We start from the raw sequence: 13199 nt of genomic DNA, 5'->3' as shown, positions 1-13199 counted from the left end.
GAACTCGCTAAGTTTTACAAGCCCGTTAGGTGTCGCCGAGTCGATGTCGACTCACGGCAGCTATGGATGCCTGTCCTAAACGACTGCTACGATCCATAGAGTTTTCGCAGCAGGGTACGGAAGCAGATTGCCAGGCCTTTCTTCCGCGCAGTTAGTTAATGTTGGTGTTGTCGCCATTGTCACCGAAACGTGATCCTCTGCTGTCAACACCGACCCATACTTCTGCGGCCCAGTATGAGGTTCACTGCTCTTTGACTGCTGACCATTGGTCTTCCTGACAAGGTTGAACCCGAAGGAGTATTACTCCAGTCACTACAGCCCTTTGGGTCACGGCAGGGCAGAAGCCTGACCGCGACGACAAGGCGACCGCTATCGATCGGGTTCGCAAGCCTACGGAGCAGTAAATTTACTAAAGAAATGCAGGCTAAGGGTACGGCGGCAGGGTCCCGAACATCCCGCCCAACAGCTGATGAACTGAGCTCCTCAACACCGCGTTGCCCGCTGCCCTTCCCACCAGCTCACCTTTTGAGATGGAATTGCAGGTAACTCAGCACAGGTAACCCAGGCAAGAAGGTGCAGCTCATGCAGGTGAGCAGCTGCCAGTAGCGCAGTTGGACAGCCGTGTTGGGGTTGTCTGTCCCAGTGGTCTGCTTCACGAGCTGGCAGTAGACCTCATCACGCAGCGGGTGCAGGTCCAAGCAGGTCTGGAGCATTCCCTGGATCAGGGCCACCGGGTCCTGCAGCACCTCCAGCTGCTGCAGCGAGTGGAACAGCTTCACGGCCTCGTCACGCAGCGCGCTGTAGCCCTTCCCGTTGTGATCTGAGGAGGGACACCATACCGCGGATGACGCGTTCTCAATGGAAGCAGCTGCATTAAAACCAACAGCGATGCTCTGCTGCGAGAAGGACAACCTTCTCGCAAACAAACGACCGATGATCACAAGGGTCACCCGATTAACGTAAAACTCTTACGGCACCCTACGCGTATCGCAGCCAGAAGTTACATTTATTCGTTTAGCAGATGCTTTTCTCCAAAGCGACACACAACTTGCTGTAAACAAGGCTGCGTGACGGCAAGAGACAAAGGCGAAGACACGATTCCCAAAGTAGAGAGTCACTTAGTCTAGTACCACCATCTTTGCCAGCATATAATGCACATTCAGTTAAATAGCTATACGCACGACTGATGGGGGGTACATTTTTTTTGACGACGGGTAATGCAACAGTTCACAGGGCAGACAGGAGATCCGAAGAGAAGCGGATCGGAAAGAGACGGGTTTCGAGACTTCCTGAACGTTGAGAGGGATACAGCTGTTCAGGGTGAGAGAGGGGGCTCATTCCGCCACATTGCGATCATTAATGCTCAGCGGAGGTGATCAATCGACGAGTGAAGACTTGTAATACATGCGTCGGACAGTGCTGCTATATGCATGGAAAGATGACTCACAGGTATGGTCGACACCCCCGTAAGGAAAAGGCAGCAGGGGGGCGTAGAGTGGGCTCTGGGTGTACCTCAGGATGGGGTTCTGCTGGTAGATCTGCTCCACCACCTCGAGGTCGGACTTGTTTTTCTACACGTAGAAAGAAACAAAGTGTTGAAGGCATAGAAGAACACTACGTTCCATGTTGTCTGCGGAGGTTCTACGGAGAACGATCTTGTAGAGACCAGGTTTGGGTCGCACCGAACATTACACTCGGAACGGACTTGTCAGCCACACGCTTAGATAAATTTTGCGGGAAGCGCTCGGTTAAATACCTCGCTGTACTTGATTTATTCGTTCTGGGGATGAAACGAGTTCAAACGGCTACATGCATCAATGGTACAGTCAGTCTGGGGTTTTATATGGATCACATCACAGCTGCCTTGAACAAAACTATCGCGCTCCCGGGAATACGAACACCTAACTTCAGGGGGCAACGGCCGGGAGCAAATAGCTTCCTAGTTTGTCTCGCTATGCCTTACCTGTCTCCGCGCACAAGAATTGGCTCGAGAGGTGAATGATGAGGTTCAAACTGGTTTTATGAAAGCACCGAGAGCCAAAGCGCGCGTGTAATTTACGTGGTAGGAGGTTGTAGTTGGGATGGGAGCACTTTAACCACCCGCTGTGAGCCTCGTGCGGTCCGGCGCTCTGTAATCGCTGGAAGAAAGACCTACCGCTAGCTTGCGTCTACAGCTCGGCTCTTCCGCGCGCCACGTCTCCCTCTCTAGCCAAGACCGTCTTACCGAGATATACACAAACGCCGTTCCGATTTACAAAAAAAACCTATACTGGGACAAAGTCCAAGCACCTGCGGTCCATTAATAACACCGCGACTGGAGATGTGGCGCGTCGTTTCAGACGGCCCGTGCGCTTCCACCCCTTTGTTTCGCACAACCTCGTCCGTTAGGGAAGCGGGGCCGAATAAGAAGAGCCGAACGGCCCACGCGGTTTTATTAGACGCAGCGATAGGGCAGGAGGAGTTTTTTGGCGCCTTCGAGGTCTCGGGCCGGGTCTCCCGCATCCACACACGAAGCGCGCGCTCGCTATCCAAGGTTATCTCAAAATGCTGTCCTTAAAGACCTTGATGAATAGCAACTGCAGACTGGAGTTGGGGAGATAAGGAGCTGCGTCGGGGGGAGGGGGGGGGTGATGCATTGGCAAAATGTGGGGTTCATTTATTATTAATCACATCACCTGACAACAAATCAATCTGATCTCTGCAGAGGAGAGTGTTTTCCTGTCTGTAAGTAGCCTGGAACACATTCTGTTGTCTTTCTTACATCAAGAGATGCAAAACTCTAATCTGTTTGCTCCTCAGCCATAGGAAGATTTTTATTAAGAATGATAAGAGGACTAAATTTCTCCTTTCCATGGCAATGCAATAATTGCATCTTCTCAATTGGGGCTTCGATCACAGCGTGTAGCATAAACCTGTGGTTGGGACAAGGCCGTCGCACGTTATTATGGGATGTCTCCCAAAATAACGGTAGTCTATACACTGCAGCGGGGTGAATTGTGCTGCCCTGAGCTGCCTCACTACATCTTGCACCACCTCACTCGACTCCTCTCTCTCTCTCGTGTAAATACACTCGCTTATTTATCTAGCGCTATATTCATTTACCGAATTTATCCCCGTGTCTACGATGTACGTCCATATGTACATTTGCGTGTACATATTGGACACTGGTGCAACCAGATGGAACTTCCCTCTGGGGTGGGTGGGCATGTCCATCCATCCATCCATCCATCCATCCGAATGATCTTGGGAAGAAATACGATTACTCTACTGGGCTCCAAACATCCTGGAAGTCTGTCTTGCCATGATCAGGGGGCTGTCTGAGACGAGTTGAACCTTGGGACGTGGGCCTCTTGGCCAAGTCCTGAAGTGCTTTCCATGCCTGTCCCGAAGCCTGCTGCGTAATGTGGTGAAGGCTGGCTTTCTCCTAGCGATACAAAAGAGCCTCCCCAAAGAAGTCCAGTCTGTTAGCAACGTGCATCCTATCTATACACGTGAGCTGCTCTGCCGAAATATCGGTCCGGACGTGCAGCGTAAGTGAAGAAAGTGCAACCGTCTGGGGCCATTTTTACCATTTTTCCGGTCCCAATTCCTTTCCGAAAATGAATTGAATATCAGAACACCACATAATGAAATTGGCCATTGCATTATTTCCTGTGAGGAAAAAATTCAGATCTGTTCCAGCCCCATCTCAAGTTCACCTCGGAACTACCCAGAATGATGCAATCATAAGGCAAAAGTGGTGTAACATGAAATTTTTAAATGCACTTTTACTTAACAGTTTGTTCCTGGGAACTAATAAAAAAATAATAATTTCTTTTTTTTACATGATTGCGTCTGCAGAGCCGCAAAGCTGAATCGCACACATGTCCGCAAAGCTTTTTCGAAATCCGTCTTGCAGAGCAAATTCATGAACTATGATTTTTTTTTTTTTTTTTTTTTTTTTTTAAATTTAATTATATTTAACTTTTTTCCTTCTAAATTATAAATAAATACAGAGATTAAAGATCTGATATTTCGTAGCTGCATTTGTCAAGGTTTACTGGGTCTACAGGGTAACAGCAAGCTATTTGGAAATGCAATCCATGAATGGTCTAATATATACAAAATAAAGTAATTTTACGAAGTAAACTTACCACAGATACTGTGTGTGAACTGGCTTGAGGAAGAATAATGCTCTAAGTCACATTTAAATAAATTAACGATTAGAAAATGAAAGCACACAATGATGGAAAAACCTGCACGGATGCAGCCCGACTTACGATTTTTCGACCTTGCGATGGTGCGATAGCAATACACAGTAGAAACCCTACTTCGAATTTAGTTTTGTTTTCTTCACCGAGAAGCGATATGTGGTACGATATTCTCTCGTGATGCTGGGCAGGGGCACCGATCTGCATCTCCCAGTCTTCCGCGTGGTCTCTATACAGATACCACCCCGTATCTACGTTGCGTTTTGTGCATTCATCATGTCTAGTAATGCCCATCTCTCTCTCCTGCTACTGGTGGGAAGAAGAAGAGGAGGGCAATTACTGTTGAGGAGAAACTCAAGATAATTGCCCAGCATGAAGTCGACAAGCCCCTAATGGCCATCGCACGTATACCAGGCTATGATGTTCGGTAGGTTAGGTGTATTAAATGCATTTTCGACTTACGATGGGTTTCGCGGAACGTAACCCTGTCGTAAATCGGGGACTACCTGTAGGGTGCCAGACCGCAAGCCAGAGCGCAGATACCGGCCCCCAGAATGCAGTGCACCTCAGTTTCCCTTAGATTTTGAAATGCTCTCACAATTTTGAAATGCAGTCTAGGCTTACTGCACTAGACCTAATGTTGTTGACCTCGACCAGCTGTCGCAGACTGGATACGTGAAAATCCCGACTGATTAACAATAAGCCCTCAACGATTTAGAACCGGACGAGTGAAAAACCTGATTATCGGAAGAATAAATAAAAGGGGACAAATCTATTTCAAAATGGTTAAGTATACTGTATGCAGGATTTATCACGTGGCGCAATTTTTTTGGTATGGTGCTAAAAATATAGTTTAAAATCTCAGGTGGTGTGATTTGACTTATCATATTCAACCAAATGTTACTTAACATCCCTTGTGCAATTGACTGTGAGATTTATTAAGTTTTTCTTTGTCACGCTGCATTATGGGTGGTTTCTGGGTCACAGTTTGAACCCAAATTCTCGCTCACATGTCTTCCATACACTCTTGGCCTGTGTGGGTTTCATTATTATGATTTTTTTTTTTTTTTAATTATTATTTATCGAGGTCTTTAGTCCTTGCTCAAAACGCGCTTAAAAAAGTAGGCCACTTTTCAGACCACATCCCACACAGTTTTTATTCATTCCTTTCACAGCTCCATAAAAACAAAACAATGGCTGCTTCTTTGGAGCTTGTCCTCAAGGAGAACGAAAGCGAGACAATGCTCCCTAGTGATAAACTTCGTATTGAAAATTACACCGAATTCCTGGAGCTCAGCGGGGAGTTTCTGACAACAGTGCTGTAGTCCTCTGCGCATATTCCAGCACAAGGGGGAAGTAACGGATGGACTTACCTCAATGTCTCGAATCAGCAGCTGCGTGGGCGTTTCCACCGGCGCCTTGCCGTCAATGACCTTCTGGATAGCGCACGCCCAGTGCGTGGCCTCATTGAAGTGTTTGGTGTAGAGCCGATAGCAGTGTTTGCGGCCGTATATCGTGATGCTCCAGTAGCCTGTACGGGGCAGAAGGAAAGGGACGAGATCATGAGGCTTTGGAAAGAAGCACCGAGACGACTACAGTCACGGGGGTTAAAGAGAAACGAATGCGGGGCACATTCCCGTGACTCGGGTTTAAAGGGGAACCTCGACTCGTGGACGTGGACGGGAGTTTCCGTTTTGCAGACCGTACGCAGCCTAAGGCTCTCAACATGACTCCGGTCTCCCTCAGCTTCCCCAAAGTAGATTCAAGAGTCACCCACAGAACCGAAATTTAAAAAAAAAAAAATAAATAAAAAATCCCCCCCCCCCCCCCCAAAAAAGGCTTTGTTCACTTTATGTAACCTTATTAAGCATCGCGGCAATCCCGTTTTCCTTTGCTATTGGTTAAAATAGGAAGCATGTGAAAACAGGAAGTATATTGATGTATAAACAAAGGAGTATAACTACATTTACAAGATGGTCTGTTAACCCTTCAATTTAAATGAAGCTTCAGTCTTTTTCTACCGTATTTTGAAAGATTTGAAGTGGTAAAGTAGTTCGTGGATACGAGAAGATGCGTACAAGGTCACTAGACAGTACTTGGTTAAAACCAGTATGGAACACAGTTGTTTTTGACTGAAAGCAATTTTTTTTAAAACAGTGTCTTACAGAAGGGTACTTTTTAAAAAAAAAAAAAAAAACAAGGTATTTTCATTTTTTAAAGGCAAAATTCATTTTAACTGGTGAACTACAGTCAATGGCGTACAAAACGAACCGGATGGACAAGCCCTTCTTAATAACCCTCCTTTTCTCTTTTGTTAGTTTAACTTTCTGGAACTCTGTGGTACATATTTTGGTATTTATCGCATTCTTCTAAAGAAGAGTCAGTGAGGGTTTCCCAGTCAAGTCTTTCTGAGCTCAAGTCTGGGATTTCCAGCAACCTTTGACAACGGATTTCCTGGAAGACTATTCCTACTACTACTACTGCTTGATGGCTGTTGAAAACCCTGGTTTCCACAGACACATCAACTGCCCCCTTCAGTCTTGCGATGCCAGGAGGAGGAGGGCCTCACCGGTTTCCTTGTAAGTTTGCTTGTCCGGCCAGATGACGGAGCAGAGGCTGGTGAGGACCAGGCTGCCCAGCTGCCGCGAACCCTTTTCGTGACCGCTGTAGTGGTCCAGCGAGTCCTCGGTGAGGACGAACCAGTGCCGACGCTGCCGAATCCAGCTCCCCCGCACCTCCCGGTACAGCCAGCCTGCCAACGCAAGAACCGCAGATGCTGAGCCTCCCGGAACCGGTACCCATCCCTCGAAAAAGGACACAGATACCACTATCCCCCCTGCCCAAAAAAGAAACTACGGGGCATGTTGACTAGTTGCGAAACTCAGGATCTAGAAAAACCCTTGTGCAATTGTGTGTACTGCGGTGTTGTCCCTCCGCACACAGAGAACTCCTAGATCCAAACCAACAGACTAAAAAACCAAAAACAAAACCAAATCACAAAAATAAGATGATTTTGCAGCACAGATAAACTCCAAAACCCAGACAGAATGAGCCACAGAGCCGTCACATGTAGAGCCACTGTACACACCGCTCGGAGTTTATTAAAAAAAGAAAACGATACATTTTCTCAAGGAACAATTCGTTGCCCTTTTCATTTAGGATTCACTGGGATTAAACTATCTATAAGAATAACATGGGATGGAAAGCAGAAAAAGATCACAAGAAGTACTACAACGTACAATATGAGGGCTTTAAGAGAACAAACCACCCGAATCTAATAATTTTCATTCGATTTTGTTGACCTCAGACTCACAGATCTACTAAATCAAATAGTTAGAAACCATAATGAGATCATTCTAATGAAATATTTAGACTTTGCAGGCAAAAGACAGTTTCAGATCATTGGAAAAGAGCAGCTGGGGAACCAGTCAGAGCACTAAAGTTAAACAGGGAGCTCTGGAATGAGACGGAAGCGGTCTGTGGACACCTTCGTTACGGCCGTGTTCGTAATCCAGGCTCCATAATAATCCCGTTTCTATCGAGCAAAACCCAAACACGCTATTTTCCGACTGTTGAATAAAAAGGAATCTTTGGACACTATGCTTGTAAATTAGCTGACCTTTGTCATTTTTTCTTCCTTCGCATTCATTCGCGTTTTCGCATTCTTGCGTTGGTTTCCTACGTGTTTAACGGAAAAGCAAACGTTATTAATGTAATTTGATACTTGGAAATTCTACAAAGACTAACGCACACATTTTAGACTCAACTTTGTTTCCTTTTATAATTTATTGGCAGTCCTGCGGTGAATGTATTCTTACTGTAGGTAACTATAAATCTAGAAATCCAGTATAACTGAAATTTTGATTCCAAGGAAATGAGATGGATTTGCATGTTGTACACAGAGTATGAAAATACTCACGATCCTCTCTTTTTTTTTTTTTTTTGTGGAAATTAGAAACAAACACAAATCACAAAAGCTAAGGTCAAAAATGCTACCGAGGCCAAAAAAGTGTTTTGGTTGTGTAAAGACAGCAGAAACCGAAAAGCATAGGTTGTTTCGGGAAGGTGAAAAAGGAAACTGTGAATCAGCCAGCTGCATATGGTTCCACTAAAAAGGGTACAATGAAAAGCCACAAATTATCCTAAATTCCTCTTCTTTATTGACCAGCGTTGTCGCAAATGAAACTGATATATTGCAGGGATTGCCAGTTTGAGGAGGGGAAAAATTGATTCCAGAGGCCTGGTGGTATTTTCTCAGCTGTTTCGAGAAATAGAAAGATTAATTCCTAGTCCGGGGAGGCCATCCGCCTCAGGCCTGCACCCTTGTGCAAGTACAGCTGGCCTGCCTTGGAGCTCAGGGCCCAGGTCCCCTGCCACCTCTTTCCAGCCTGCGTACACCTTTATTTATTGCCCGCGAAGAGCCAGCAGCGCTATATCCATTGGCTGTGTCCTCGCCCCCCTCAAACAGGTGCCAGCAGCCCATGCCCAGGAGTGACGGTTGTATTCCCAACTGGCACGTCCAAGTCAAAAGACGCCTCCCTCATTTCCATTCAGTTCCGATGCCGCCTTCTTTCCTGCTCCCTCCTGCCACCTTCAAAGACTCGGTCCTGGGTATATTTTTGGGTATTATTTTTGTTGTGAATGAATGTGAAAGGGAGGGCAGCGTGGCGATGCAATGAGAAGCGTTGCCACCTCACATCACCTGGATTTTGTGGGAGGATGTGGGTTCGATCCATGCTCAGTCTGTGCGGTGTTTGCATGTTCTCTCCACGTCTGCGTGGTTTACTCTGGTTTCCTCGCGCAGTCCAAACACATATAGATCAGGTGGACTGGCGACACTAAACCCATAGTGTGTAAAGGGGTGAGCGATTGTGCGCATGGGCGTCTACCCTGTGATGGACTGGCATCCCATTCAGGGTGTACCCCCTCTGAACCTTGCAACCAATCCTTCCGCAACAGGCTCCGGTTCACCACAACCCTGTTCAGGACGAGCAGTTACGGGATGGATGGGAAATGGTACTGAAACAATGAAAAGGTCTGGACAGTTTCTTGAACCGGTCGCCACTGATAAACGGACCACTACTGTTCCGATCTCAAAACGCAGAATAAACCCTTGGACTGCTGCAAAACACAGCTTCTTACTCATCACACGGAAACTACAATAAATAAGGACCAGGCAGAGAGTAGCTAAATATACGCGATTGCTGTTTCGAGTCCCAGGAGGGGCACTGCTGCGGTAGCATTGAGGAACATAACCCAAAAGACGTCAAATTAAATACACTGAAGTCAGATCAACCTGATACAGGTCAATGCAACACAGGCAGAAGACGTTGAAATTTCAAGAGTGGAATATGGGTTCAAATCAAAGGGACTTGAGACAAGAGGATTTGTTGGGTGGACTGTAAAGTATGAGAAAGAGTTGGGTGTGCCTAGGAATTGTCCTATATGCCGCCTCCTGTTTATTTCTTGCCCCAAATACCATGGGAAGATGGAATGACTTTCTCAGATTGAAAACTGGCTGGCTTACACAGTACTACGTGGCAAGGAAGGGTCAAAGGAAGGGTGAACCCACCGTGGAGCCTGTGTAGTTGCACACTAAACTTAGTTCAGCTCAGCATCAGCAGGCCGGGAAAATCTAACAGACGAGTCTTTGTTGCAACTAAGAATGACAATGCTGTAAACACATTGCTGTATGCATGTCCTCAGGGAGCACTGTGTGTGTGCAAACTGTCACATGGTTTTGTAATGCACACCTGCTCTTGAATTTTCCACATTCACATTGGCCTCAACGCATAGCTGTTGAGTACTCTGAAATCCAGATCTAAATTTAAAAAAAAAAAAAAAAAAAAAAAAAAAAAATCAAGATTTCATAAATTTCATATATTTGAATAAATTTAAAATGTTCAGAAATTTCATAAAGCAGATTTTTGTTGGATGAGTTTCAGCGCGTTGGACAGAGCGCAGCTGGCTGCAACAAGGACCCCTAAACCCCATCTATTGCTGTATATGGATTCCCCTGCTAGTCTGTTATGGGGGCTAGACAATTTATTTTTGACCCTGAAATATCCACAACCCCCCGCCCCAAAAAGGAACTCCGAGATCAAAGACTTTCATATCACCCCGCTTTTGTTTTGAGTCATATACAGGAACCCCCATCCCTGACCCTATGGAAGAGAGAGAGTGGGCTACTTGCCATGCTTTGACATCTGGATTTTGGAAGGGACTCTCTGTTGATTTAGCCTCAGTGAAGTCAAATAGATTAAATCCCCCAGGGTTGATAAACATGAAGGGATTACCATGCCATTCAGAATGCAAAACTAAATGTGCCTTTACGTGGGTGTGCTCATTAGTGACAGCATGGCACGGTTATGAAGACAAATTAAACAAATGAGTTGGTCTAAAGTCCAGCTTCAACGGGGGGGGAAGAGTTTCTCTTGTACTTCTGATTGCAATAGTCCTTAATGCAAGAATAATGACTCCCACATGCTTTGCAACTGAACCAGAAATGAACAGAAAGAAGGTGATCGCGAACAGAGTGTTGATGAAGAATAAGTACGTACGGCAGGGGATTTGTGGCTCGGGTTGATAGGACACCGTAAAGTCTATTCACCCTCAGAGAAAAGAAAGCCAATGGTTTAATTTTCTGTTTTTGGAAACAGATGTATAATAAAGTCATATACATCTACATACATGTATGGTGCATTCATTTAAGTACATTATATAAATGCTTATACGCTGTATATGTAAGGAATATTTCTAACTTCATAAAAGCTCCTTGATCCTTAGGCTACTGCAGTTTCCAAAATTCTGAGTAAAAAAAGTATACAGAAGACCCACAGAAGACTTCTCTTATGCATTTATGACTTAGAAGTTTACTTCCTTGAAAGATTAATGGATATATGGCATCACCCACAAGATGCTGCTCTCCAACATAAAGGTAAATGTGCTCAGTTCATAGTGACCAATTACAAAATAGTTCATGTAAGAAGACACAGTTACTTTTTGTAATAAAACTTAAATACTGACCACTGGATATGCAGCTGTTCTTTTGGATATAATAGGCAAATGTTTCATATAATTTTTAGAGACATTTAATGTATATAAATCTAAGTAGGTGAAATTTGGGGTACTTAAAACCCATTTTTCTACATTAAAGGTTAATTATAGCACGAATACATGTGTAGGTCAAGTAATAAACCTTACTAGATCATGCACACTATGTGTGTGTGCTCACGCTCTTGTTGGGTACCTCATGTCCTGACTAGCTCCTTACATGATGGAGCATGGGCACGGCAGAGACATGGCGATTTCTGCCTCCGCTATGTCTCCTTGAAACAGTCAAGCCCGTCAATCAGAATGGTGAGCTATGCAATGACTTTTTTTTTTTTTTTATTAAAGATGCAGGAATGTCTCCCTAAAATAAACTTATTATGCTGAGGTATAAAACGGGGGGGGGGGCGGGGAGAAACACAGCCCAACAGCCTATAAAAGCTCAATAAACACCATTAGGTTTACGACCTACAGATGACTTCTGAATGCCTATTACTTTTCCAAGAGGCTCAGGAAAGAAAATGTGCTTTTAAAATTTCCAAAGACATCAACAAAAATGTGACCTTGCAACAATGGAAACGCACAAAGCGTTTTAGGTTTGGATGAATTTCATAAAGGCATGCGAGAAGGCAAGAAATGTACGAAGAACCCAAACCCAAACATTACAAACTAAAACAAACAAACAAAAGTGGCAGTGGCTATCATATTTATGCTGGACATCATATTTTATGGTGGAGACTTCAACTCACTTAAGAAATAACTTTGCTCTCTCTAATACTGATTTCTATAAATATTCACAGCTGCAAAACTTTACTGTAGCCCAAGGAAACGACTAACAGTCTACAGTGAGAGGTAACTAAAGTCGGAAAACGGTTCATCTTGCCTGTTCTATGATGCCTTGAGGGTGCATGGGAACATCACCTAGACTTGTCTGGTAACGACGATGAATGTCTTCTATACGTGCTCAGGTCTTCCCTGTCTACACCTGCTTCAGCATTCAAGAACTGAACCTCGAGTTCATTCACAGTGTGCACCTTCCTCCAGTACATCTTCATAGGATGTTTTTGTCGATATCTCAGCTATGCTTCAAATGTAAGGCTGCTCCCCATTTATTTTTGGAAGGTGACAGAACACAATCTTACTGAAACCAGGTTCAACCAATTGTTCACTAAACTGATTTTTGCATTTTTCTCCCTTCCATTTTCACTAACTACTTCTGTGCAGGGTCAAGGGGGTCCAGAGCCTATTCTGGGAAAATAGCCTGTAATGCACTGTACACCCTGAATGGAACTAGTCCATCGAAGGACTGTCCAAAAGATATTGAGCAAAAAGTTTGATTTATCACCATCAATATCGCTAGTAAAGCATGATCTGCATTGCGTTTTTGATGACGATATGGAACGTAGGTGGAATATGCTTACACATTTGGCAAGAAAATTAATTTTAGTCTTACTCCTCTAGCCCCACACCAGAAGCTCCCTACAAATGTCTACCTTCCCCAAGAAAAGTTAATATTTGTACTGCATGATAATTCCAATGAATTGTGAAATATCTGGTCACACTTCGGGAACTTCTTAGTGCTACAAGACCACACCTGCTACAACAAACGCCTTCAGTACGGTGACTTGACGGCCTTACCTTTGACCCCAAAGTCTGAATCCCATTCCAGGCCAGCCTGACTCTTCTCTGACTTGTCAGATTTCGTCAAACTGTTGAGGCCCCTCATCTCCTCTGGCAGATCTGGCTGGCTGCGGAGAGACACACCAGTTCAGACCCAGCTCCCACCTCTCATTTGCCTCCTTGGTGCCATTCTGAAAATTTCTGCTTGGCGCTTAGCAAGTTACGCAACCAAAGCATGGACCTGGATATATATTAAATACGATACAGAAGATGCTGGGCTGAGCTCATCTCAAGGAAATGTGTTGAAATGTTTTGGGGATGTTCTGGTTAGAAAGAAAG

At 44.8% G+C, this 13199-nt stretch overlaps 1 protein-coding gene across 2 annotated transcripts in view; it reads right to left on the bottom strand.

Moving 5' to 3' along the window:
• The window catches only part of LOC108928257 (unconventional myosin-X-like), a 40282-nt gene that overhangs the window by 8856 nt on the left and 18227 nt on the right, over positions 1-13199 (bottom strand). The window contains exons 3-7 of one of the 2 annotated variants that reach the window (XM_029249354.1): positions 12879-12988; positions 6760-6942; positions 5564-5721; positions 1448-1571; positions 523-820 (exon numbers count right to left, since the gene is read on the bottom strand). In XM_029249354.1, the coding sequence (XP_029105187.1) occupies positions 523-820; positions 1448-1571; positions 5564-5721; positions 6760-6942; positions 12879-12988 (873 nt within the window). The remainder of the gene's footprint in view (positions 1-522; positions 821-1447; positions 1572-5563; positions 5722-6759; positions 6943-12878; positions 12989-13199) is intronic. The other variant, XM_029249355.1, reaches the window with a different exon arrangement.

The sequence above is a fragment of the Scleropages formosus genome, chromosome 25 (assembly GCF_900964775.1).
Source record: "Scleropages formosus chromosome 25, fSclFor1.1, whole genome shotgun sequence".
NCBI lineage: Eukaryota > Metazoa > Chordata > Actinopteri > Osteoglossiformes > Osteoglossidae > Scleropages > Scleropages formosus.
Note: the sequence above shows the minus strand (reverse complement) of the source record. Positions and strands in the feature narration are given on the sequence as shown.